The following is a 24202-nucleotide window of genomic DNA, read 5'->3' as shown; positions in this document are numbered from 1 at the left end:
ATGTCTTGTCCCATGTTCACATATCTAGTTGTCATACGTTTGTAATGGATCCAGTATAAAGAAAAAAAACTGAATTAATTACAAATGGAGCAAAAACGGATGTAAAATGTAAAAAAAATCTGTTCCTCTTACAACTTAATATTTAAAAATATGGATCCAGTTGCAATTCGTTTCATTGGAGGGAGAAAAAAGGTGTGCCGACTGCGATAAGTGATCCACATTGCAGCTGGACAACAGTCAATCAAAGATCTTTTAGGACATTTTTGTCCCCATTCAAATGAATGGATCCTTTCATTTTATTTTTTGTTTTTTTTGTTATCCTAAAATGGATCCAAAAATGGAAGTAAGTGTACATGAACATTATTAATGTGAAGGACCCAGAGAATCTAATGACAACCTACTGGGAAAATAAAACTACAACACGGGTTCACCAAGAATAAAGAAGTAAATTGTCGTTTGTTAGACTTGTTTGCTTTTGCCTTTGCTTTGTGTTGTTGTACTTGATATTCTGATTTCTTGTGAGATACATTCTTCATATTTTATATACTTTTCATTTGGAATTTTAGAACATTCAAGACCTGGAAAAGGAAAGAATACAAATCCTCTCGCACATCTTAACTCTGTACAACCAGCATGTATCAAGTTATGGACAGACGCTCAATGCTGTAAGTATATTTTGCCTCGCAGACAATGACAATATATTTGCAAATTGTTGTTTAATTGAACAAAGACTGGTTGTCCCATAAATAACATTTATCACCCAACCACTACCATCATACTTGCGTGATTGCTTGGGTTTGGCTGCTGTGATCCCTCTAATCCTAAGGGTTCATGCACACTACCGATTACATGAAACGAGTGCTATCTGGGGTTTTCATGCATAGCACTTGTACCCATGTTATTCTACGAGGCTACGCACAAGTCAAAAAATTGGTGACATGTCCGATTTTCATCCAAGTGTTGGATCAAAATTGACAATGCAAGTCTATGGGTCCATGGAGAACATTGGACTCCACTTGGATGGCATCCAAGTCTGGTCCAATTTTCACGGACTGACATAATGGAGAAGGTGGAGAAACTCTTTTTTCTCTCCACTTTCGAGAAAAACTAATCCTGCTGTACTCAAACTCCAATCAGAAAAATCAGACCGTTGTTCTCGGATGGCAAGACAGTGGTCTTATGCACCTATCCCAAGCATGAGAAGGCCAACAGTGTGAATGAAGCATTGATGAGCTGCTGACATATTGCTTAGAGAGGACCGGTCACTTGCCATAATTATGTCTTTGTTTTCACCTGGAGTAAATGTTGCTGTTCTTCTGAATACACCATTGTTTTTCTTTTGTTCCTGTATTTCTTGGTTCCTGGGATATGGCTCCGGCTTCCCTGTATGTAAATAGTAAATAGTAAATAATCCCTTTTTAATTTTTAGCCAAGTGGGCGTGATTGCCAACTCTTCTCTATTGGAGTCTTGTTGGGGACAATTGCCAAGCTAGCTCAAAACAAAAGACTAGTTTTGCATACAACAATGAAAGGATCATATTTCATGAATGGAGAAGTACATGAAAAAAACAAACTCTAGAGGACAGCTGCATTTACACCAGGTGAAAAAGCTCTAGAGGACAGCGGCATTTACACAAGGTGAAAAGGCTCTAGAGGACAGCGGCATTTACACAAGGTGAAAAAGCTCTTGAGGACATCGGCATTTACACCAGGTGAAAAAGCTCCAGAGGACAGCGGCATTTACACCAGGTGAAAAAGCTCTAGAGGACAGCGGCATTTACACCAGGTGAAAAAGCTCTAGAGGACATCAGCATTTACACCAGGTGAAAAAGCTCTAGAGGACAGCAGCATTTACACCAGGTGAAAAAAGTCTAGAGGACAGCAGCATTTACACCAGGTGAAAAAGCTCTAGAAGACAGCGACATTTACACCAGGTGAAAAAGCTCTAGACGACAGCGGCATTTACACAAGGTGAAAAGACTCTAGAGGACAGCGGCATTTACTCAAGGTGAAAAGACTCTAGAGGACAGCAGCATTTACACCAGATGAAAAAGCTCTAGAGGACAGCGGCATTTACACAAGGTGAAAAGAAAAGAAAAAAATATATATATCGTATATATATATATATACTGTATATACCGGTGTGTTTGTGTGTATATATACACACAAACACATATACAGGTACGGACTGGGGCTGAAATTCAGCTCTGGCATTTGAAATCACACAGGCCCATGTTGCCCCTTCCCAAGCGCTAGATGGGATATATCACTTGTATTACCCTGGAAGGAGGAAGGCACGATTTACTACAAGACCAATATTTCTAATGATACCCGTGGCCTGCTGGGGTAAGTGACGGCAGCCTCCGTCACAACTCTTAACAGTATGGGTGTTTTGAGAACACAGATTCTGTTAACAACGTAGCAGACAAGGCAGCCCATGACCATACAGGCCCTTCTGGCATTTGCCAGAATTGACAGATTGCCAGTCCGGCCCTGCACATATATATAGGCAAGTGACAAGTTCTTTTTAAGTAACTATGTGCTTAGTACAGTGTTAGTAAATTGCTCTTTTATGATACATTCTTAAGCACCATATGGAGCCGCACATTTTAATAGGACTCCCATAGAGCTGCATGGGCCATTAATTTAGATCCGCATGCTCTAGATTTCTAATTTTTGAAAAAATCTAGAATTTGTTTTTTTTTTTTTAAATGGTGTCGTGTTCCTTTACATGCCATATAACAGGTGGATTCCCTGCCAAAAGTGTCGAATGTTTCTGATATACGTCATCTGACGTGGCACCTTATCGCAACATGCAGCCTTGCTGAAGTTAAGGGCCAGTGCACTCAGTTTTGAAGTCTTTCTGCTCTCATGCTTTGCTTTTATGTTCTGTTTATGAAGTATCAGTATATGATGTGCACATTTATATGACCCGTTGGCACGTCTATGAGGTCACTGACCTTATATCAGTTAATATATCGTTGTCTCTTTTCACCATTTCCCAGCAATAGCTCGGTAATAGAGCATAGTCCACCTTTAAACCTGAAAAGTCAGATGTGATTGTAATTAATTCTATTCCCCATTCCCTAATCACACTCCAGTGATCCAAGAAAACTGTTATAGAGGGGTCCTGGAGAACTGCTTAAAAAGAATCAGTCAGTAGGATAAACCCTGATAAGCCGTCTATAAGAGTATGAAGCTCATATGAACCTGAATAAAATTACACCTTGATATCAGTGATCTGATGTCTTATTCCAGAGAAATCCGTGTTTTTTTAATATGTAAATTAGCTTTTAAGATCTATGGGCCGGACATAGATCTCTGTGAGAATCTGCCTCCGGAGCTTATTATATTTGAAAGGACAGACGGACATTATAAAAATGATGTTCTTTCCTGGGAGCTATTCCTATTAGCCAGAAAAGATAGATGCCCTAAAAAATGGTCACCCATTATGTAAATGGTGACTTATAATGTCTCATTAATTAATTTTTTTGTTTTTACAATCAAGAATTGTGTGAAAGCTCAGATTTTTATTATAGAAACACCTGAATTCTCTGAAAACATCTATAGTCGAAAAAATATAAAAATACTTTAGTCTCAAAATTTTGAATACAAGGGTAAAATGTGTGTCACCAATGAACACAGACATTTCCATTACTGAGATAGGAGATGACAGTTGGTGCTCATAAAGTTCCGTGGAGAAATGTAACTGTTGTTTCAGGAGAATTTACAGCGGAATGTCTGTGTCGGCCTCTAGCTCATCCTTCTTCCTTTCTCCAAACAATTTCAAAAACACCAACTGTCATGTCATATGTTTGTAATGGGGAAATCTGTCTGCGCTGAATACAGATTTTACTGATTTTACATATGAATTGAGAGTGAAATATCAATCCAGGAGGAGAAGGAAGAGTGTTTCTCTGATAAGATATATTACAAAGTTGCTTATTCTCATGTTCACTATTGATTTAGGAAATCAAAATTAAGACAGTTACTTTTTAATGTATATTTATGTGCTAATAAAATGTGCACTGAAAGTTCCAAATAGAAGCAAATAATGAAAGTTCTATCAACGGCAGCTCGTTTGTGGTTTCTTATTGATACCACAGTATAACTCATTGTTTGCATTTCATTTTATAGTGTCAGGGCCAAATTGATCAGGCGATTCAAAATATCGATGTTGAGAAGGATATTCAGACCTTTATGGAAGAAACGACGATCTTTACTGAAGACAACAAGTCAGAATTTCTACTGTTGGATTATTATGTAAGTGATGAAAGTACCATAAAATGCGTTGTGTGTCATACAACAGAATGAGACAGAAACCGGCACTCGCGCTTTCTTACGTATTTTAGGAAGAAGATACCTCTGTCGTTATGGACACAAATAGAAGAATCGAATCTATTAATGAGAAGCTTGATAGACTCCAGAATGACATGGAGAAAATGATAAAAGACAGAGAAGGTCAGTCTGCAACAATTAAATAATAAAGTTTTTCATTTTGCTCCTGTACAGTATGTAGGTGTCCGCTGTAATCCCCAATGGTTATTTTTCATTTTTCGCAAGCTCTGGGTTGTGGGTTTAAAATGTTTTTCTAATATTTTCAAGGAGTGTCCACTATTCAGACAACCCCCTCTCAATCACTATGTTTCCCCCAAGTAAAATAAAAGCAGCTATTCTCACCTCCGGTACTGGCGCCATTCAGCACTGATTATGTCATGCGGTCCCTGTGGCCAATCATCATAGTAAATACAAAAAAGTGACTTTTTTATTGCACTGCTGGAGTGGCACCTTTAACTGTAATTCCCCTTCCCCGTCTCATACTCACCTGTCGCCACCTTCGTCCTTTTCCAGAGTCGCTCCCATCGGTCTCCGATGAAGAATGACCTGCCGGCAGCTCTAGTGTTTAATGGAGCGCCAGAGGTCACTTTTCGATACAAGTCTATGAGCGCCTCATTCTGACCTCATTCTGACTCTCATACACTTGCATTGAGCTCTTGTGACGTAAATTCTGACTTCCGGACAGTCAGAAGTTATGGTTACAAGATGATGCCGCGGGACTGGAATGGCTTTGGTAAAAGGTAAAGTCATCGGAAAGTGAGTATAAGAAAAGTATAGTAAGTATATGTAAGTACATGGGGGCTTACATTTAAAGCACCACTCCAGTGCTAAAACCCCCCTGCTGGAGTGGTGCTTAAAATAGATGGATAAGATGTGGTGGATCCCAGGTGGTGCCACTTACAAAGGTGATTTGAGGAGGTGAGTATGAAATACTGTATGTTCCAAGCTTATTTATATATTCCAATAAACTTGGAACTTAATTCATACTCACCGACTGGAATCACCTTTGTCAGCGGCAGCCCTCAAGATGTCTTCATCTGTTTAGTCCGCCATCCTATTGATGTGAGTACAGAGGCCCGAGCAGGAGCCATGCTTGGGATCCTGACCATACACAACTTATCCAGGTGAGCAACTAACTCTCCATCTGCCGTCAGTGGTGTTACACAAGGAGAGCATTCTTCAGATCATTCCTATTTAAAGGGAACCTATCAGCATAAAATTACCTTTCGCACAAAGCACCAGCACAGTGTGCCCTTGGCGTAGTTGTATAGCTCCCACCTACTTGTTTTCCATCTACCTCAGTCTCTGGATCCTGTAAATCCAGAACTGTCAATCAAAGAAGAGAAAGATGGAGATAGATGGAGACAAGCAGATAGGAAGGTGCCCTGAACTGCCTGGTCAAGTCAAGGGAGCCTCTTTGCTTGGTTTCATCAGTGATTGTGAGCTCACTGACTCCCTTTAGGATGCAATACATTTGATTGCAGATGCCCTTTAATGCTAAAAACACATTTCAATAGTAATAAAATCATAATAATAATCAGAAGAAGAAGAAAACAAAACAAGAAGAAAACGAAAAAGAAGAAGAATTTGTAGCAATTCATACATCATTTATTTTTTAAATAATTAAAGGGCTGGAAAAACTGGTGAGAGCCTATAGAGAAAACCCAGCATTTTCTGATGTGAAAAATGAGGAAGAAACAGCTGTTCTTCTGGACGAGGTAGACATTATTCAAGCTATATGTAAAGTATGAAAAATGATATCACTTTATTTAGTCCCTTTTCAGCTCTCTCTCGCTTTCTGCTATTTTTATATTTCTTCTCATGGGTGCTTCATGCTTCTCTGAAATGATTGACCTATAAAATATTATTGTTCTTTCTTCAGTGTGTTCAGGTTTTGGTTTTTTTTTCTTTACTATTTTTCATGTTTTTTTACAAAGGTATTACTTTTTTATAACGTATATTTTCGTAGCATCGTGTTTTAGAAGAATAGAAGTTTCCTTGTTGTATTGTGTATGTCAATGTTTTACAATTTTATAGACAATCTTGAAAATCCACCTCCTTGAAGCAAATCACTTTAAACTCTCCTTGGCACTGGCAGAACTTCAGCAGAAAACTCTTCCAACTCATCCCTGCAGCGAACGGATGACAAAGTGGAAAGAGAAGGTAGAGTCGTTTCCTTTTTTTATGACTGTTTAGCTGATTATACTTTATTTGAGTGGGGCCTCTGCATTGTTCATGGAGCCTGGTTGGCCGAGCACAGAGGACATCCATATGGTAATATAGAATACGTTAGGACCTGATTAAAGTTGAAGATTCCTTTAATGTGTCAATAAATATCCACACGAGATCCATAAAAATGTAAAATGCAACACCGGCTCTACTGCCTTAAAACAATCGTAAACTGTTATGTTCTTGAGAATATTATTCTTCCTGGAGACTGAACACTATCTGACTATGAGCAGAAGTTTGAGCTCAAGAGCCGCTCTACCTTTAATCGCGACTAATAAAGTACATCGGTACCGGCAATAATTTCGACATGAGTTATCATAAAAAAGAAGTTACGTACTCTACCTCTGGGAACTCGCCAACCCTAACCTGGTTAAGAACGTACTTCTATACTCAAAATGATGAACCATGGCCTCCTCATCCCTGAAGAGCGAGACCTCAATGTATCATGTGTTCATGTCTTCCTTATTCGTAGGGCTGTCAACTCTGCTCGGTGCAGATATCTCGTTCTATAAATACATCTAGACTGACACGTTCCCAAAGTAGCAGGATGTCTACCAGAAGCTACGGGTCCAATCATCCACTATCTAATGAATATATAAACGTTGACTATGTTGATCATCCAAACAAGCCTCCAAGAGGTTTATCTAAAAGATCTTCTAAGAATTTACGCGGTTCAATGCGGATGCATGGTGGCGATGCTCAAGAAAATGGTAAAATTACCTTTCTATTTCATTATATAATATTGTTATGACCGATATTGCTGGGATTTCTACTTAGATATTATAAGCGGGTTTTTTTTATTGGATTGTGACGATCGTTAAGCTCTTTTAAACAGCTATTAAAACTAAAGTGGAAAAAGGGTCTTCTAGACAGGACAATATGGATAGGGATACATAGATGTGTTCTTCCTTACCTTATTTCTTGCCTCAACATATCCCAAAATGAGAGACACAAAATGAGACGTTTGAAAAAAAAAAAAGGAACATGATTATATGACACTCGGTCAGAAGATGTCTATACTGTAAGCTTCTATATGTGGTCACTAAGTAGTGCAGCCGAATTCAAGAAAAGCTTGTGAGAGCAACATTAATATAGGAATGGAAAGTGCATCAATAAACTCTGGCTTGTATCAGAAATGGACAGCAAATTGGATTCTTTATTCAATCAATTTCCTATTTGTGCCAATAAAACTTAATGGGGTCTGTGAATGTATAGAATTAAATATACCATCGCAAAAAGCCCAAGGAAAAAAAATGGCATGGAAATGTATGAGATTGTAGCTGCATTTTTACCTGCAGTTTTAAGGTTTAGAAGAGAAACTCCTAGAAATTAATTCCCACACTTGTTTCTTTGGGGAGTGAAAGAGGTAAAGTTCAGCATCTCATAACAAAGTGACTGCGGGGCAAGAGCAAACAAACACAGAAGGTGCAGCAGCAGACATGTAACAACTTAACACCTTCCAGCCACGGCAAATTTTTTCATTTTTGTTCTTTCATCTCTTCTAAAGCCATAATTTTTTTATTTTTCTGTAGACATATGAGGGCTTATTTTATGCATGACAAGTTGTAGCTGTGAATGATACAAAAATTACAAGTGTGGTGAAATCCTAAATATGTTATTCTTCCATTGATTCTTTGGATTTTTTTTGCGGTGTTCATTGTGTTCGAAAAGTGACCTTGGCACATGATTCTCCACTGCAGTACCAAACTTGTGTAGTTTTCTTTTATTAATATTATTTGTGAAAAAAATTCAGAAATTGCTAAAGAGATATATATATATGTATTCTTTTGACACCAATGTAAAACAAGGTTACCGCCATTTGGATCCTTTTTAATTGATCTTAAATACTCTGGTCTGTGATTAATGTGAAATAAATGAGATTTTTTATATTTTTTTCCTGAATTTTAACTTTTTGCTTCAGTCTAAATGTTTCAACAAATTGGGGCATTTCTATTATTTCTTTTTCCTTTTCTCATAAAGTTGAAAACGCTTTAAGTTGGGGGGAAGAGGTGTCTTACTAATTTTAATATTTTACTTTTGTCAATGATGTAGTTTTTTCATCTTTTAAGGGGAAGACTATAATAATGCTGAATGCCGTGTCCTTTACCCGTATGAGCCGCAGAGAGCAGATGAACTTAGCTTGGAGAAAGGTTGGTTTCTTATAAAGAACAAACTAAAACAGCAGATGCCCGAAGGACGATTCGGTTTCACCAGTAGTATTTTGTTATGAGTGAAGGTTGATTAAAATATCCCAAATTTATCAGTATGGCACAAGTATTTTCAGCAGTTGATTGTGTTTTAGACACTTTTCCTAATGCCAAGTTTTTACCAAAAATGTTTTATGATGACATGTACTTATTATTTTAGTATTGTTGATGCCCTCAAAAATTAAAGTGTAACTGTCATCATATAGAAGTGTGTTGAGACCCCCACAGATCAGTCAAAATACTACTCTGGCATCCGCTGCCTCTACATGAGATGTGCGCATGGAATCCGTCTATCTGTGAGTCCGTATATTGGTATGTACATCACTCCATGCGCGCAGTTCATTCAGGAGATATTGACATCAGATCGGTGTTTTGACTGATTGGCGGGACCACCGATGCAAAGTTTCCCAGAGGAGCATTACACGGCTAATAATCCTCCTAACATTGGCATGCCAGGGCCACATGTCACTCTCCACAAGGAGAAACGTTACCCCTTAGACCTCAGTCCAGAGCCATTCACCTATCCAACTCAGATCTCATACTTTGCACTGATGAGGGGCAGAACGCCGAAACACTGTGTCTGCAAATTGAGATTCTGATTTGGCTTTTATCCTAATTCATATTGCAAGGTTCGTTAAAGAGCAATAGTGACTTGTAGGATTGCTGCTTCAAACTGGTGGCGCTATAGTCTTCTAGTCATCTTCCACTCTGACAAGGCAATTTACAAAGCTATTTATATGAAAATGTTCTGTATTACTGCAGTATAAAATATGAACTTTATTCCCGCAGGTGATTGTGTCATTATCCTCCGGAAAGTTGATGATGGCTGGTGGTACGGCACTCTTAATGGAAAGAAGGGTTATTTCCCCTCCACATATGTTGAAGAAGTAAATTCAGACTCCTCTCCCGCATAGATGGAAAGACCAGAGCATGCTTGTAAAAGTGCATTTAAAGAGTAACTGTCGTTTTCATTTTTATTTCATACATTAATAGTAAAAATAGGGAAAATAAGCAACTTTCTAACGTTTCTTATCAGAGAAATTTCCTTCTTTCTACTCTTGGTTTGATCTTTGGCTCTCAATTCGCAGGTAAAATAATGAATAAAGATGTTCTCATTACAGAGATAGGAGATGACAGCTGGTGCCCATAATATTCTATGTAGTAGACAGGGGGGAGGAGCTAGCGGAACACAGACATTCTGCTGCAAGTTCTCCTGAAAAGACAGTTACACTTTAAATAAAAGATCTGTTTTTGTTGCGCTATAACTCATGCAGTAATTGATGGTATTTGCTTTGAGTCCTGCAGAATAAAGATGAAAAGATGTTAAAAGCTGTCCAACATATACTAACCTAGTCCTTGCATATCTGAAACTCTATGGGGATCTTCACGGGTGTTTCCAATGCAATGGTTGTTATGTTTATGATTCATCTATATGTGCAGGAAATATTAGAAGAGCGCATCATCAAATCATTTTTTGGTGATGCGTAGTTCTATTTACATGACCGCTGCAGCCAATCACAGCCTTCAGTGGTCTTATGACAGAAGAGCGGTGTTATCATTGCTTCTAGGTGAGTAGTATACATCAATTTGTTCTTTTCACCTTAAACATATCACTCTATACAGTCTTTAATATAGCCGGACAACCAATTTTAGATCATTTCAAGAGTCCCAGAAGAATGTATTTTAATTCACTTTTCACAATTTTCTGTGCTGCCTGTCAGCTTCTCTGTACTGTATATACCATCTTCCATCTAGATGCAAAATGTTTATACACAACTCTTTTTAACCGAATGTAAAATGTTCTTGAAATTGATCTGTACTGTTTATTACAATTTGTTGTAAATAACCATAGACATGTTCCTCCTGGGCTGGGCTTAGGAACTACACGGACGTACTTAGGGGTGTGGAAACCTGATAGCAAAAATTAATTAGGGCTTTACTCCATTGCACTTCTAACTAGCAATGTAGCTGGACTTGGTGCCTGTTTGTTAACCACCTTGTATAATCCCTGGGTGTTTATTTCCTTATATTATAGGGTTTGCTGTTAGGAAGTTGCTACAGACCACCATCCATTAACTTAAGGGATGCCGCCTACATAGACTGGGCCACATATCTACATATCTAGCTCCCAACACAGGCGGTTTAAGTTTACATGTACCCATTCGTTGAGAAGGCCTATACCCATAAGGATCTGTATAGGCAGTTTTAAATTAAAGGACTGATTTAAACAAGCTGAGCTCCGCCCCCGCAGAGCCACAGCCGCTAAGACCAGCCCTTGATGAGCAAATCTCCTTACTTTATTGCTGACTTACATGATATTCTGCTGTTTTATGTTCTACTTTGTAATATTGAGGCAGTGATTAAAAATAAAGGAATTTCTTCTATTGTACATTAAATTGAATGTAGCACATTGGCTGTAAAGTTTTCAGATTAGAACGCTAATATCCTGGACCCCCACTTTTGCGTTAATTGAACTGAAATTAAATTCTCATAAAACCTTATTGCAGTGTAAGATAAGCCAAGTAAATCCTTGGGAGTTTCGGGTATTGTTGTATTAATGATGCTAAAATATGGGCGCTTTATAGATATTTGATGTCTGCGAATTGAGATACTGATTTGGCTTTTATCCTAAGTCATATTGCACGACTCGTTAAAGGGTTGATTGTGACTTGTAGGATCGCTACTTCCAATAGGTGGCGCTATACAGTAAAGTCCTCTTTTTCTCAGAAGAGGCAATTTGCATATTATAGATATTTAAAATTGTCCTCCTGAACGTGTAAAACTTAAATGGAATTGTACCGCCTCATGTTTGTGACTGTTAATAAATTAAATAAAAGGAAAAGTAACATTTATTTAATTTCGTGTCAGTGAAATCAAATTATTAATAGTTTGCTTTCGTGGACAATCATGGAAAGCTAAGAAAAAACAGCAAGTAAGAGCGAAAAACATTTTATTATGGGAGTTTTCTCATTGTTTTAGTATTGTACTTCTTTTTTGTGATGTTCCAGATAATTTTTTTAACTGGTAGATAATATTTTAAAGAAATCAAGCCAAACAACAATTTCCAAAGTTATTTATTGTTCAGATAATTAGTGTAGATAATGTACAATATTCATTAATTAAATTGTACCTAATGAGATTATCTTATGTAAGAACAGACTGAAAATGTATCACTCTGTCTATGAAATTTAGAAAATTCTTTTTATATACGATATGGTATTAGCAAACCATTTTCCAAAGGATTTTAATGAGACATAAAAATTGGACATATTTTGATTAAACATTTTTATTTCATTTTTTATTTTTATTTCTAATCAGTATATTTTTTTTCTTCCAAAAACTAAATTTGTATTCACAATAGTAGTTTTCAAGATAGTAATAACCCATAGCTCCAAATCGACTTCATATAATAAACGCAGCCACCACTAGGGGGAAATTACTATATAATGTTTTATTATTGACTTTAAAGGGAACCTGTCACCCCCAAAATCGAAGATGAGCTAAGCCCACCAGCATCAGGGGCTTAACTACAGCATTCTGGAATGCTGTAGATAAGCCCCCGATGTATCCTGAAAGATGAGAAAAAGAGGTTAGATTATACTCACTTGAGTGGGCGGTCCGATCCGATGGGCATCGCGGTCCGGTCTGGGGCCTCCCATCTTCATAGGATGACGTCCTCTTCTTGTCTTCACGCTGCGGCTCCGGCGCAGGTGTACTTTGTCTGCCCTGTTGAGGGCAGAGCAAAGTATTGCAGTGCGCAGGCGCCGGGAAAGGTCAGAGAGGCCTGCAGCATGAAGACAAGAAGAGGACGTCATCGTAAGAAGATGGGAAGCCCTGGACCGGACCACGATGCCCATCGGACCGGACCGCAGCGGGACCGCCCCTGGGTGAGTATAATCTAACCTCTTTTTCTCATCTTTCAGGATACATCGGGGGCTTATCTACAGCATTACAGAATGCTGTAGATAAGCCCCTGATGCTTGTGGGCTTAGCTCACCTTCGATTTTGGGGGTGACAGGTTCCCTTTAATGCATGTTGTATTCACTGAGCTCCTAAGCTCCCCCTAGTGGTGACTCCAGCCAAGCAGAATTTTTAAAATGTAATAAGTATGCAAGATTTTTTTTGGCTTTGGGTGAAAATAAAGACATTCACTTTAAGATTCTTACAAATATTTGGATGGTTCCTAACTTTTGACTTACTCTGTATATATAGAGTATGTTAAAGCGCCACCATAGTGAGAAATTGATAAAGGTATCAATTAAATGCCTAGGTTCAAGCCACCTGGTATGCAGTTCCGAGTGTGCTATCCATTTCATGTAGACGTGCAACTGGCCCATTAGGATCTACGCCCTGTTATTTAGCACCCTCCCTTTAATCGGTGTTGCTGAGAGATCAGGGGATTGTGTACCTGATCAAACCTAATCTAAAGCAGCGTTTTATATATTCCACATTGAAATATGCTATATTTTATATATCTACATAGATGTCAGAAATAATGTTAATTAAACATGTACATATATTAATAAATATATAATTATTATTTACATTCGAGACATAACAGCCAATCACGTCCTCGCTTTATTTCGATCTAATGACAGATGTCACTTTGCACTAGTTGTTCTACACCTCCCATGTTTTATATGCAAATTACATTTTCCATCTTTATCTATAAATGTGGGTAAATCCTGATGGCATGACATGGCTGGCACAAGTTTGCCTGAAGTCGAGCTTGCATATATACATTGATAATGGAAGCCCAGTATGCAAACTCAGGAAAATGAATAGCTTTCAGTAACTGGGGTTACTTTCCATTTGTGTCTGTTTAGGTCGATGCAAGAAAGCCCTGTGTGATGGATACAGTAATATATTCGGACTGTATAGCCTCCCAGCTACCTGCTATTCCTAGTATATAGTCAGAGTTTTAGTCGCACCCTCGTCTTCAATGTAAAGGGAATATAGTCCTGAGCATTAACTAATAGGTGCTCCAGTTGTGACCAGTTTGTAGTAAGCTCCTGCCTTCTCCATTAGCTGATCATGATTTCCTTTCTCAATGACGATTCCTTGAGACATGACGGCAATGATGTCCGAGTTCTGAATCGTGGACAGTCGATGGGCAATGACGATACACGTACGGCCTTCTCTTGCACGATCTAGGGCTGCTTGGACAGTCTAGAAACAAAGGAGGAGATGTTTTAGTGTATTATGATTTTTTCTCTACATTTACTGCCTGTTGTCGAGCGTAATCCGTCATAGAGGCCTAGATGGATTGTAGAAATTCGGGATGGGTTTTTCCTCTCCTTTCAAGCTGCATAAAGACCTAACAGAGATGGGGACTTTTAACTGAGGGCAGGCAAGTCACTGGACAGCTGCAGGAGCAGTGCATGCTGGAAAATGAGAGAAAGGAAGCTCCTGCACTTATAGTGCTGGCAGAACAGTGAAAAAAAAGAGGAACGAAATTGCTGAAAAGGAATGGATGGCAAGTCACAAAGCATGAGAATTAAACTGGTATGTACATCAGCAACAGTTTTACCTTGTTGTGAGGGGTGAGGGCAGGAAATCCATGCTTGTGAAGGAATAGGTATGCTTTAAATTGACAATTTTTCATAAAAAGATTGTCTACTTTGAACATGTTTCTTGTTTGAAGGTTTAATGTGCAGTGCTACAGGACTGCAAGTATTTAATATTCTTACATAGACCAGTCAAAACCGATAAGTCTGCAGTCACTCCGTGTGACTGCAGACTTATGAATCCCCCCAGTGCACTGTGGACTGCGGGGATTCACTGGTTTTTGAGCCGGGACACTAGGGTATCTATGGACCAGGACCGGCCAGTGGGCGCAGCCTTGCTCCAATTGCTTGTATGGAGCAAGGCCGTGCCCCGTCTAGTGAGGAGGCCGTCCTGTGGGTGTGCCGACTAGAGGGCGCAGCCTCGCTCCATGCATGTGTATGGAGTGGGTATGTGCCCACTGGACGGGCCCGGCCCAGGAGTATGTATAACTCATGCACAGCCTCCGGTCCCGGCTCAGAAACCGGTAAATACTCACAGCGCACACTGCGTGCCCTGGGGGGATTCATAAGTCTGCAGTCACACAGAGTGACTGCAGACTTATAAACTTGGACCGGACAACCCCTTTAATGCTCAGACTGGTCAAAATCCCACAGAGCAATAAATGTCCTCATCATAGTTTGTATTTAAAGCAATTACCTTCTCGCTCTCTGTATCAAGTGCTGAAGTGGCTTCGTCTAGTAGGAGGATTTTAGGGTCCCGGATGACGGCTCTGGCAATGGCTATACGCTGTTTTTGACCACGAGAAAGCTGAGATCCATGAGCTCCAACATTGGTTTCATATTTCTGTAAAAAATTGCAAAAATTATATTAAAATGCCATATATATATAAAATGGGTAACAATGAGTTACTGTTCCATATCAAAATCTCATTGTTAGAAGAGGGACATCAGCTCAGGCCTTACGTGGAGTCACTACACAACAATTTACAGAGGAAAGTTCTTGATATTACTAAATCTCAGCTTTACTGAGATTTACAACGCCTCCTGAAGAAGAGAAGCAAGCGAAACGCGCGTCGGGGCGGCAGGTGGAGATACCAGGCTTTATTTATCCAATAAGTAAGTTCCCGCTGACTTAGGTCCTCCAATTTTGGTCTAAATACTCTATCTTTGTTTCTGGTAGGACTGTTGGTTATGGTACTTGCCGTTTTAGTTTGAACCCTTATACCGGTCCTAATGACTATACAGGACAAATTGGTGTTCTATATCTGAGCGGTCCTTAGTCAGTGTTGCTTACTTTTACCTGGAGAGTCTGATACCCTTTTGTTATTATATATAGTACTCAGTGGAAAAAATACAAAATAATATATGGGTATATATGACATCTACTATGGTAGTCCTTACATCTATATATCTTTGATAATGTAATTTGTAAATATACCTGCATATATGTCTCCTTGAAACCTGCTTGGTTTGTGGTACTCTAATTTTTATGTAAACAATTGTTTTGTATAAATAAATATTTAGAAAAAACTCTTTACCTCATGTGATTAATATACAAAAGGGGTTGTGGTGTTATGATTAGTATAGAGTTGTATCATAATTGATCCGGTGGTGTTAAATCTCAGCTTTGTGGTATTCAAGTTTTGGACAATTGTTGTTATTTTTGTTCTTTCATTATCATAGCGTGATTGGGCATTTTTCTAGTATTTTCCACAACTGAATTTAAAAGGCATTTATAGGACTAGAAAAATATAGCTGCTTTCTCCCGGAAAGGGCACCAGTGAATGGGAATGAGCAGCAATACCGCACACAGCCTGTGCCGCGGTGTGGCACTGAAGAAAGCATTCATTCTTTGTAGCCTTATACAATTCCTTTAAGATACAAATTCACATACAGATTAGTTATAACTGTAAAATTATGTTGTTTACTCTGTTTTATATTGGTAAGGTTGGGAACTACTGCTTGGTACGTATGAAATATTTATTGTTTCCTGCCCCCCCTTCCCCCAAAAAATGATTTCAGCAAATGACTGGACACCTACAAATTGATCAAACACCTTGGAACATCCATCGTTTTTGGTTTGATTGGACATATATGGCTTACAATTAAAAATTTCCTGAAACAGGGAGTTACATACAACAGCACCGCCATGGCCTCAATCAATTCTGTTCTGTCCATGCCCCACATTAGTTTTCTTCTTCTTGTGGCCCTCATTGGTTCTCTTCTGCCTGTGGCATGCATTAGTTTTCTTCTGCCCATCACCAACAATAGTTTTGTTTTCTACTCATGGCCCACGTTAGTTTTCTTCTACCCATGGCCACCATTGCTTTTTTCTGCCTGTGGCCCACATCAGTTTTCTTCTGTCTTTGGCACTCATTAGTTTTCTTCTGCGCACTGCCCACGTTAGTTTTTTTTCTGCTTGTGTACGGCATTACTTTTCTTGTGCTTGTGGCTCATGATACTTTTGTATTTACCATATCACACATTAGTTTTTTTCTGGCTGTGGCTCAGATTAGTTTTCTTCTGTCTTTGGCACTCATTAGTTTTATTCCATCCACTGCCCACATCACTTTTTTTCTGCCTGTGGCCCATATTACTTTTCTTCTGCTTATGGCCCATATTAGTTTTCTTCTCTCCACTGCCCATATTAGGTTTCTTTTCTTCCTGTGTCCCACATTACAGTATGTTTTGGACTATGTGACTCACTATTTTCCCTTAAAATTTTTTGGGAAAATGGGGGTGCATCTTATAGTCGGAATATACTTGGAATATACTTAGAAAATACTGTGGCGGCGGTCCCGGTTCAACGCTGCAGGGCAAAGTAGCTTCCCTTCCCAGGCTGGTGCGGTGGTCGTGCTCTGTGGTGCGGCGGTGATGGTCTGTGGTGTGGGGGGCTCCACCGGCATTTTGTTAAAGCCCGGAGGCCCCCGCAGATCCATTACTGAGATCTGAATCTGAGCATGCGCTGTCCCCAGTGGCCATTTTCTTGGAGGCCACTGCATCGCAGCAATGGATCTGCGGGGGCCTCTAGGCTTTCACAAAATGCCGACGGAGCCCCGCCGCACCACAAAGCATGACTATTACAAAATGTCAGCAGAGCCCCGTCGCACCTCCGCCTACCCTGTCACAAAATACCAGCGGAACCCCAGAGCACCACTGCCGCACCAGCCTGGGATGGGATTTACCGGAGGCCACCGCACCAGCCTGGACCACCGAACAACTTCTGTGACCATGCTCCCCTTTGACCACTCCTCCACCTGTGCCAATCCCCCTGGTAACCTGAGTTCAGACTGTAAGATGGACTCCCATTTAACACATTATTTATTTTTTCCTATTTTCCTTCTGAAAATTTGGGGTGCGTCTTATGGTATGGTGCATCTTATAGTCCAAAAAATATGATAGTTATTTTCTGCATGTGGCACAGATTCGTTTTCTTCTGCGGCCCATATTAGTTTTCTTCTCTCCACTGCCCGTATTTTTTTTTTTCCTGCCTGTGTCCCACATTACTTTTTTTCTGCATGTGGCACACATTAGTTTTCTTCTGCTTGTGGCCCATGTTATTTTTTTTCTGCAATGTCCAAGTATAAGAGATCAGTAATAACATAGTTATTAAGGTTAAAGGAAGACTTTAAGTCCATCTAGTTCAACCCATAGCCTAACCTAACATGCCCTAACATGCCTATAACAAATACTGCAGTGTATGACACAAGAAATTAGATGAAGAAGTCCATTCATCTTGATATGAATAGGAGTTACTGGAGATGTCCTCTGTTTCCTTTTTCCTAAAAAAAGCAGAGGATTCCACCTAAAAAAGAAAAGTTTCACCATCCAACACAATACTCTTTAACGATAATGTTATATCTGTAGGTGAATAGAACGAATACTAATCATGACATTGACAGCAGAATGCTGGTAGGAAGATACTTACGTCTGGTAGGCCCATAACAAAGTCGTGTAGCTGTGCTTTCTTTGACGCCTCCATGACTTGGTCCATAGTCAGTTTCTTGGAGTTATCACCATACTTGATGTTATCAGCAATACTGCAGGCAAATAACACCGGCTCCTGAGACACAATTCCTATTTTGGATCGGAGAAATGAAACATTGATGTTCTTGGAGTTATGGTCGTCTATCATCTGTGTAAAAAAGACATAAAGAAAACATCTGCAGTGAGAACAATACAGAACTCAGGAGAGCCTTTATTCTACGCAAGTTTGTAATACAGCGGGTCTCATCAGCAAAATTATATTGGATCAATAAAATTCTTTATGACTAGACACATTGACTTTGCTAGAAGTGTGAATTATAGGATGTTATTTTTTTTTTTAAATGTATATAAAAAATAAATAATTATGTCTACGGATGACAAGATCTTATTTCACTTGACAAATAGGAAGTCCATCACACGGTTGTATTATATTGGGAGCAAAATCAAAGCTATCATCCTTAATATCCTAGAATTATTTTTTTTATTTTATTTATCCATATCATAGAGTAAAAATATCCAAAACAAAGTCCAGAAACGTAAACTTGAAACAGCTCTTGGTGCAACCATATGCATTAAGCATACATTATATAGCTACGTAATTATACAGTTACATAGGTTGAAAAAAAGACCTAGGTCCATAAAGTTCAACCTTTCTTCACCAATTACACATTTTTTGACAATAAAATTATCTATAATCCACAATGTTATTTGTACTGAGGAAATCATGCAGCCCTTTTTTAAAAGCTGTTATAGTGTCGGCCATTACTACCTCTTGTGGTCGGCATTCCACAGTCTGAGTGCTCTAACAGTAGAGAACCCTGTCCTATTTAGCTGCCGGAATCGCCTTTCTTCCACCCATAATGAGTGCCCCCTGCTCGTTAATATGTTCTTTGAAAGGAATAAGTCATGTGCTAATCATTTGCATTGACCACACATATATTTATACATATAAATGATATCTCCTCTCAAAGGTCTTTTTTGTAAGCTAAGCAAGCCCAACTTTTCCAACCTCTCCTCATATGAGAGGCCTTCCATCCCTTGTATTATAGGAGGTCTTCCATCCCTATTAATAATCTAGTTACCCGCTTTTGAACTGACTATAACTTCTGAATATCCTTTTTACATTGTGGAGACCAAAACTGGATCCCATATTAGATGTGGCCTCACATCTGATTTATTGATGTGTTAGCAAATTCCAGATTATTGACCAAGAAAAAAAGTGAACATTGAAAATTATTGCAAAACTTCAAAAACAATCGAGCTTAGTGATGGCACCTACAAGTTTTAGTGCCATGTATGCTGATGAAACGGTCAGAGTTCTCATGGCCCAGCAGGAGCTTACAGTGCTACAACTACTCAGAAACTGAACATAGCTTCCGTGTAGATGAAGGCCTCATGACCCCGTATGAGTCTTCTTGTAGCATCCGATTTGGTTAAGAGTAGTGATGAGCGAATGTACTCATTGCTCGGGTTTTCCCGAGCATGCTCGGGTGGTCTTCGAGTATTTGTGACTGCTCGGAGATTTCGTTTTCTTCGCCTCAGCTGCATGATTTACAGCTACTAGCCAGCTTGATTACATGTGGGGATTCCCTAGCAACCAGGCAACCCCCACATGTACTCAGGCTGGCTAGCAGCCATAAATCATGCAGCTGCGGCAACAAAAACTAAATCTCCGAGCACTCACAAATTCTCGGAGACCACCCAAGCGTGCTCGGGAAAACTCGAGCAACGAGTATATTCACTCATCACTAGTTAAGAGGTGATGGACCAGAAATAGCCAAAAGGAAAACCATTTTATCTAAGATTCCCTTAGATGACATCCTCTCAGAACCTGAACCCATAAGGAAAGGATAGCCATCTGTGGGAAACTGGAGTTCATGCCCTGAGATGAGGATCAACTAGTGGAAAATTCACTAAGAAGGCTGATCATTCGAGGGAAATTTTAATTCTAGTCCAGAATTTAATGAAATTTGAATTCTAATTAATATTTTTTGCAATTAATTAAATGCTATATTTATGCATAGATGCACCGGATATATCATAGCTAGATACGCTTTGTCAAGGAACAGGTCAGTAAATGCCCTTTTACATGGGATTAGTCACGATCAAGCTCGTTTGCTTCTTGACTGCTTTTTTATGGTGTTTGTCTGCAGCACATGTATCTGCATAAAAAGGAGATGTGCTGGCGAGACAACACAAATTGTATCGGAGACAAACGATCATCGACCGACTTAATACCGGTGATCATCGCTCGTTCTAAAAAGTAATTGGCCCTTGTAAATGTAAATGGAGCTTAATTGTCTATTTTATATCAACCAGACAAAAAAAATACTGCAATCGCGATCCTCAATCCCTATAGATACAGATAAAGTTCAATACGTACAACTTTGCCCTTGTCTGGGTCATAAAACCGTTCAAGTAGCTGCACACTGGTGCTCTTTCCACATCCACTACTTCCTACAAATGCCAGCGTCTGTCCAGGCTTCACCGAAACATTCAGGCCATTCAGTACTTGGATATCGGGACGGGTCGGGTACGTGAACTTGCAGTCAATAAAGTCAATGCTTCCTTTAAAGTCATTCTGAAATAGGAATACAAATGACATTTTGTGAGTGTTTACAAAACCAATGGATTGCGAGATGTCAGTGAGTCTTGGCCATGATACTTTCAAAAGTTCTTTATTACAATGGCAAGGCGGAAGGAGGAACACGACACTTCACACCTCACCTGATTCACTAAGAGTCGTGCATCTCTTAATGAATCAATATTAGTGATGAGCGAGTAGCATTGTTGCTTGGATCTCCCGTATACTCACTCATCACAAATCAATATATTGTAACAATTTTATGTCTTCTTTATAACTCAGCTAAAAATGGCACTTACCCATTTTTCCCCTTCATCTTTATAGACACATATTTTGGGTACACGATCCACCAATTTAAAGAAACGTGCAGCAGATATTTTAGCTTTGGCATAGTCTGGTGTGTAAGATGATGCTCTTCCCAAAGCAGTTCCACTGGTCACAATAGCAGATATCACCCTGAAATGCATTAAAATAAGGGTAAATAGATTTAATGATTGTACTGGTGGCACCTGTGTCCTATTTGTGCTTAAAGCAGTAGTGAGCATGTGTGAAGACTACTCCATATACTGTCTACAGTAGTGGTGGTCGCACATGGCCACTACCACTCTACTCACACAGGAGGACCTTCTTTTTTATGATTAGGAGTAGGGTTCAGCAACTGGACTCTCAGTAATGATGTATCATTTATCCTCTAGATAGGTGCCAATAATTCTCTAGTGCCGGTGCAGGGAGCGGGGGGTCAAGTGACCTCAAGTATATGATTTGCATACTCCTGGACACATTTTGACTATACTCTTGACTCATGATTTCCATACTTCCGGCCACATCTTGACTAGACTATGTCCGGTCTCACTCAATCAAATTAATCAAGGCTGCGCATGGCTAGTATGTAAATTATATACTTGCAGTCATGCGCCCATCGCTCCCGGCACCGGCATAAGAGAATCCCCACTGTGCACGCAATGAGAGGATTCACAAGACTGCAGTCACAGAAAGATATTATAAATATATACAACATCTTGGATATTAGCATCTGAAGATCCCAGTAGCTATCAGGATACAGGTCTTACTAAAAAAGAAATGAGCCAACTAGACCAGTAGCCCCTCACATCATCAAGCAGCCAAATTACTAATTGAGGAGCATATTGTCATCATGGTTTCTTTACCATGCACAGGAAAAAAGAACTGAGCAATGATATATCTACAGTATATTAAAAAGTTATTAGATTCTACTGACTAATCAAAAACCAGGTATCACTCTAAAATAAATTGTTACGCATCTTCTCATATACTATTGATAGAGATTAATAACTATTTGAAATTTCAAATTTGCCGGTCTCAATATATTTTTCAAAAAATAAAATTTGTGGTGAACTGAAAGTACTGCAAAGCCTCCGGTTGCCCTAAAAAGACAAGTACTACAGTCTCAGGGTCTATAGAACTGCAACTTAACCTTTTCAAACTTTTATATGCATACTTAGCTTTAGTAATGTCAAAGTGATCTCAATATATATGGTTATGGGTAAACAGAAACCAACCAATCTTCCCTTCTCCTTATTCAGTGTTTTATGGCTTTATTTCCCTACCTCTGATGCTAAGCTGAGAGATCTGATAGCCTCTGAATTTATAGATTTATTACAAAAATGACTGCTGCATTCCCTGCCTTGGCTTTTAGACATTTTCTGAGAGTCTCACCTGTTTGGCTGTGCTTTATCTTGTGATGTGATAGCTGCAAGGCATTATTAGGAAGTATACCTAGTCGGGCCTAAGGTTATGTGAGCCTTCTCTGGCTGAGACAGTTTTCTCCCATGTGAAATGGCATCAGCCATGTTAGCTGATACATGCAACTTGATTTGCACATTGTTCCAATTTGCCAAGTTCAGCAAGTTGCTGAAAATTCAACATCAAATCGATCAGCATCAAATCAATTCTCTTATCTGTCATTATTGAGATATTACTAGGACAAATTTACTATTCCTTTCAATGAAAAAAGTCACTTGCATTAAATGAAAAACTCAAGCCAAACTCAGGCATTTGAACATCCCATCGTAAACACCTCTTAGATCTTGGAGTCTTTGAGAACCAGTGGACATGGACATAAGAAGGCAGAGATGAACCTTCTGTAGTTTACTGAACCCGAGCAATAAATATGAGCGCTATGTAATACCTAAACACAAAGCTGTAGTGTAGTTTTTCCACTTCTACCAGGTATCCTCCATATCTGTATGAAACTGAATTGGCGATGAAAACGATGCACTGAGCAAAACCGAAGCACAATCCATAGACATTGGCTTTTTTGATGGCGGATTGGTAAGGCTCCTCCAGCTGCTCTTCATACATTTCTATAAATCTTTTTTCTTTGGCAATTCCAGCAATTGTTCTAATGTTTCCAAGAGCCTCACTAGAAATCTAGAGAAAAATATTTTAAGAAATTCACATTATGTTAGCATTATCTGGGTACCTTGTGCGTTCAAGTATTAAAAAGACACTTCCATTGAAGTTGAATATGCCTAATGAAGGGCCTTAGGGGTGGTACTTAATGCAGAACGTCTCTCATTGGTGTTCTTTGAATTTCTGCACCATGCTTTGCCCCCTTGGGTCCTAGAATAGGCATAACAGTTTGTCAATGTTGCCAAAATCAATCATGTGTACAGCCCCACAGAATTACTTTGTTCCAAGTGTATGTAAGAAGAAGCAGTGATACCCCTGAAGAGCCCTGGTGTGATTTGACAATAGTGAGGAAAGACTGCCATCTGCTGGCCTGGCAAAATAAGGTGGAATCTGGAATTTTTACCAGAAGAATTTCAGGAGCAGTAAGTTTACTGTGCTGGACCTGGTCAGGTGACTCTCATGACAGAATTCCTGGATATAAAAGCCCTGCGTGCCAAATCGATGGGGGATTTGGCACCAAGAAGGAAAGCGGAGCAGACGTAGACCAGAGAGAGTGCCAAGGTAAACGTGACAGGCCTCAGCGGAAAGACTTAGCCACTGAGGTGCCGGTCATCATCATCACCAGAGTCCAGACTGCGCCGGTCAAGACCAGGACCTGTGCCGGACAAGTTCCAGGGATCAGACGACACTTGCCAAGAGTCGGGACCTAGTCCTTCCCGCCCCAGGCACAGGAGAAGTCTGCTGACGTTCAAGCACCGAAGATCTGTGAGTAGATGGCGATCAGAGGGGTACGCCCGTGTTTGCAGAAGGACAGAGAGAGTGAACAGGGTTGTCACTTCCCGCTATAACATACGGTACCGGGGTTGGTATGGACTAGGACATCAGGTGGGAAGGGGCCGGTTGGTGTGTGGGAGGCTCAACACACTTTAATAGACTTCATCAGAAAGACTTGCGATCTA

General features: G+C 39.5%; 2 protein-coding genes across 2 annotated transcripts in view; one reads left to right on the top strand and one right to left on the bottom strand.

Annotated features, from left to right (window-relative positions):
- Positions 1–11628, top strand: part of NOSTRIN (nitric oxide synthase trafficking) — a 57242-nt gene extending 45614 nt beyond the window's left edge. The window contains exons 9-16 of the mRNA XM_077272783.1: positions 567–665; positions 4138–4263; positions 4353–4461; positions 5968–6056; positions 6376–6501; positions 7040–7277; positions 8637–8717; positions 9564–11628. Coding sequence (XP_077128898.1) covers positions 567–665; positions 4138–4263; positions 4353–4461; positions 5968–6056; positions 6376–6501; positions 7040–7277; positions 8637–8717; positions 9564–9688 — 993 coding nt within the window. The 3' untranslated portion in view covers positions 9689–11628. The remainder of the gene's footprint in view (positions 1–566; positions 666–4137; positions 4264–4352; positions 4462–5967; positions 6057–6375; positions 6502–7039; positions 7278–8636; positions 8718–9563) is intronic.
- Positions 11629–13742: 2114 nt separating this feature from the next.
- LOC143786297 (bile salt export pump-like) overlaps positions 13743–24202 on the bottom strand; it is a 77149-nt gene continuing 66689 nt past the window's right edge. Inside the window, exons 24-30 of the mRNA XM_077275567.1 lie at positions 23020–23261; positions 22608–22742; positions 21152–21308; positions 20652–20849; positions 18210–18416; positions 14979–15125; positions 13743–13943 (exon numbers count right to left, since the gene is read on the bottom strand). Of these exons, the coding sequence (XP_077131682.1) occupies positions 13743–13943; positions 14979–15125; positions 18210–18416; positions 20652–20849; positions 21152–21308; positions 22608–22742; positions 23020–23261 (1287 nt within the window). The remainder of the gene's footprint in view (positions 13944–14978; positions 15126–18209; positions 18417–20651; positions 20850–21151; positions 21309–22607; positions 22743–23019; positions 23262–24202) is intronic.

Source organism: Ranitomeya variabilis, chromosome 7, assembly GCF_051348905.1.
Source record: "Ranitomeya variabilis isolate aRanVar5 chromosome 7, aRanVar5.hap1, whole genome shotgun sequence".
In the NCBI taxonomy this organism is placed as follows: domain Eukaryota; kingdom Metazoa; phylum Chordata; class Amphibia; order Anura; family Dendrobatidae; genus Ranitomeya; species Ranitomeya variabilis.
Note: the sequence above shows the minus strand (reverse complement) of the source record. Positions and strands in the feature narration are given on the sequence as shown.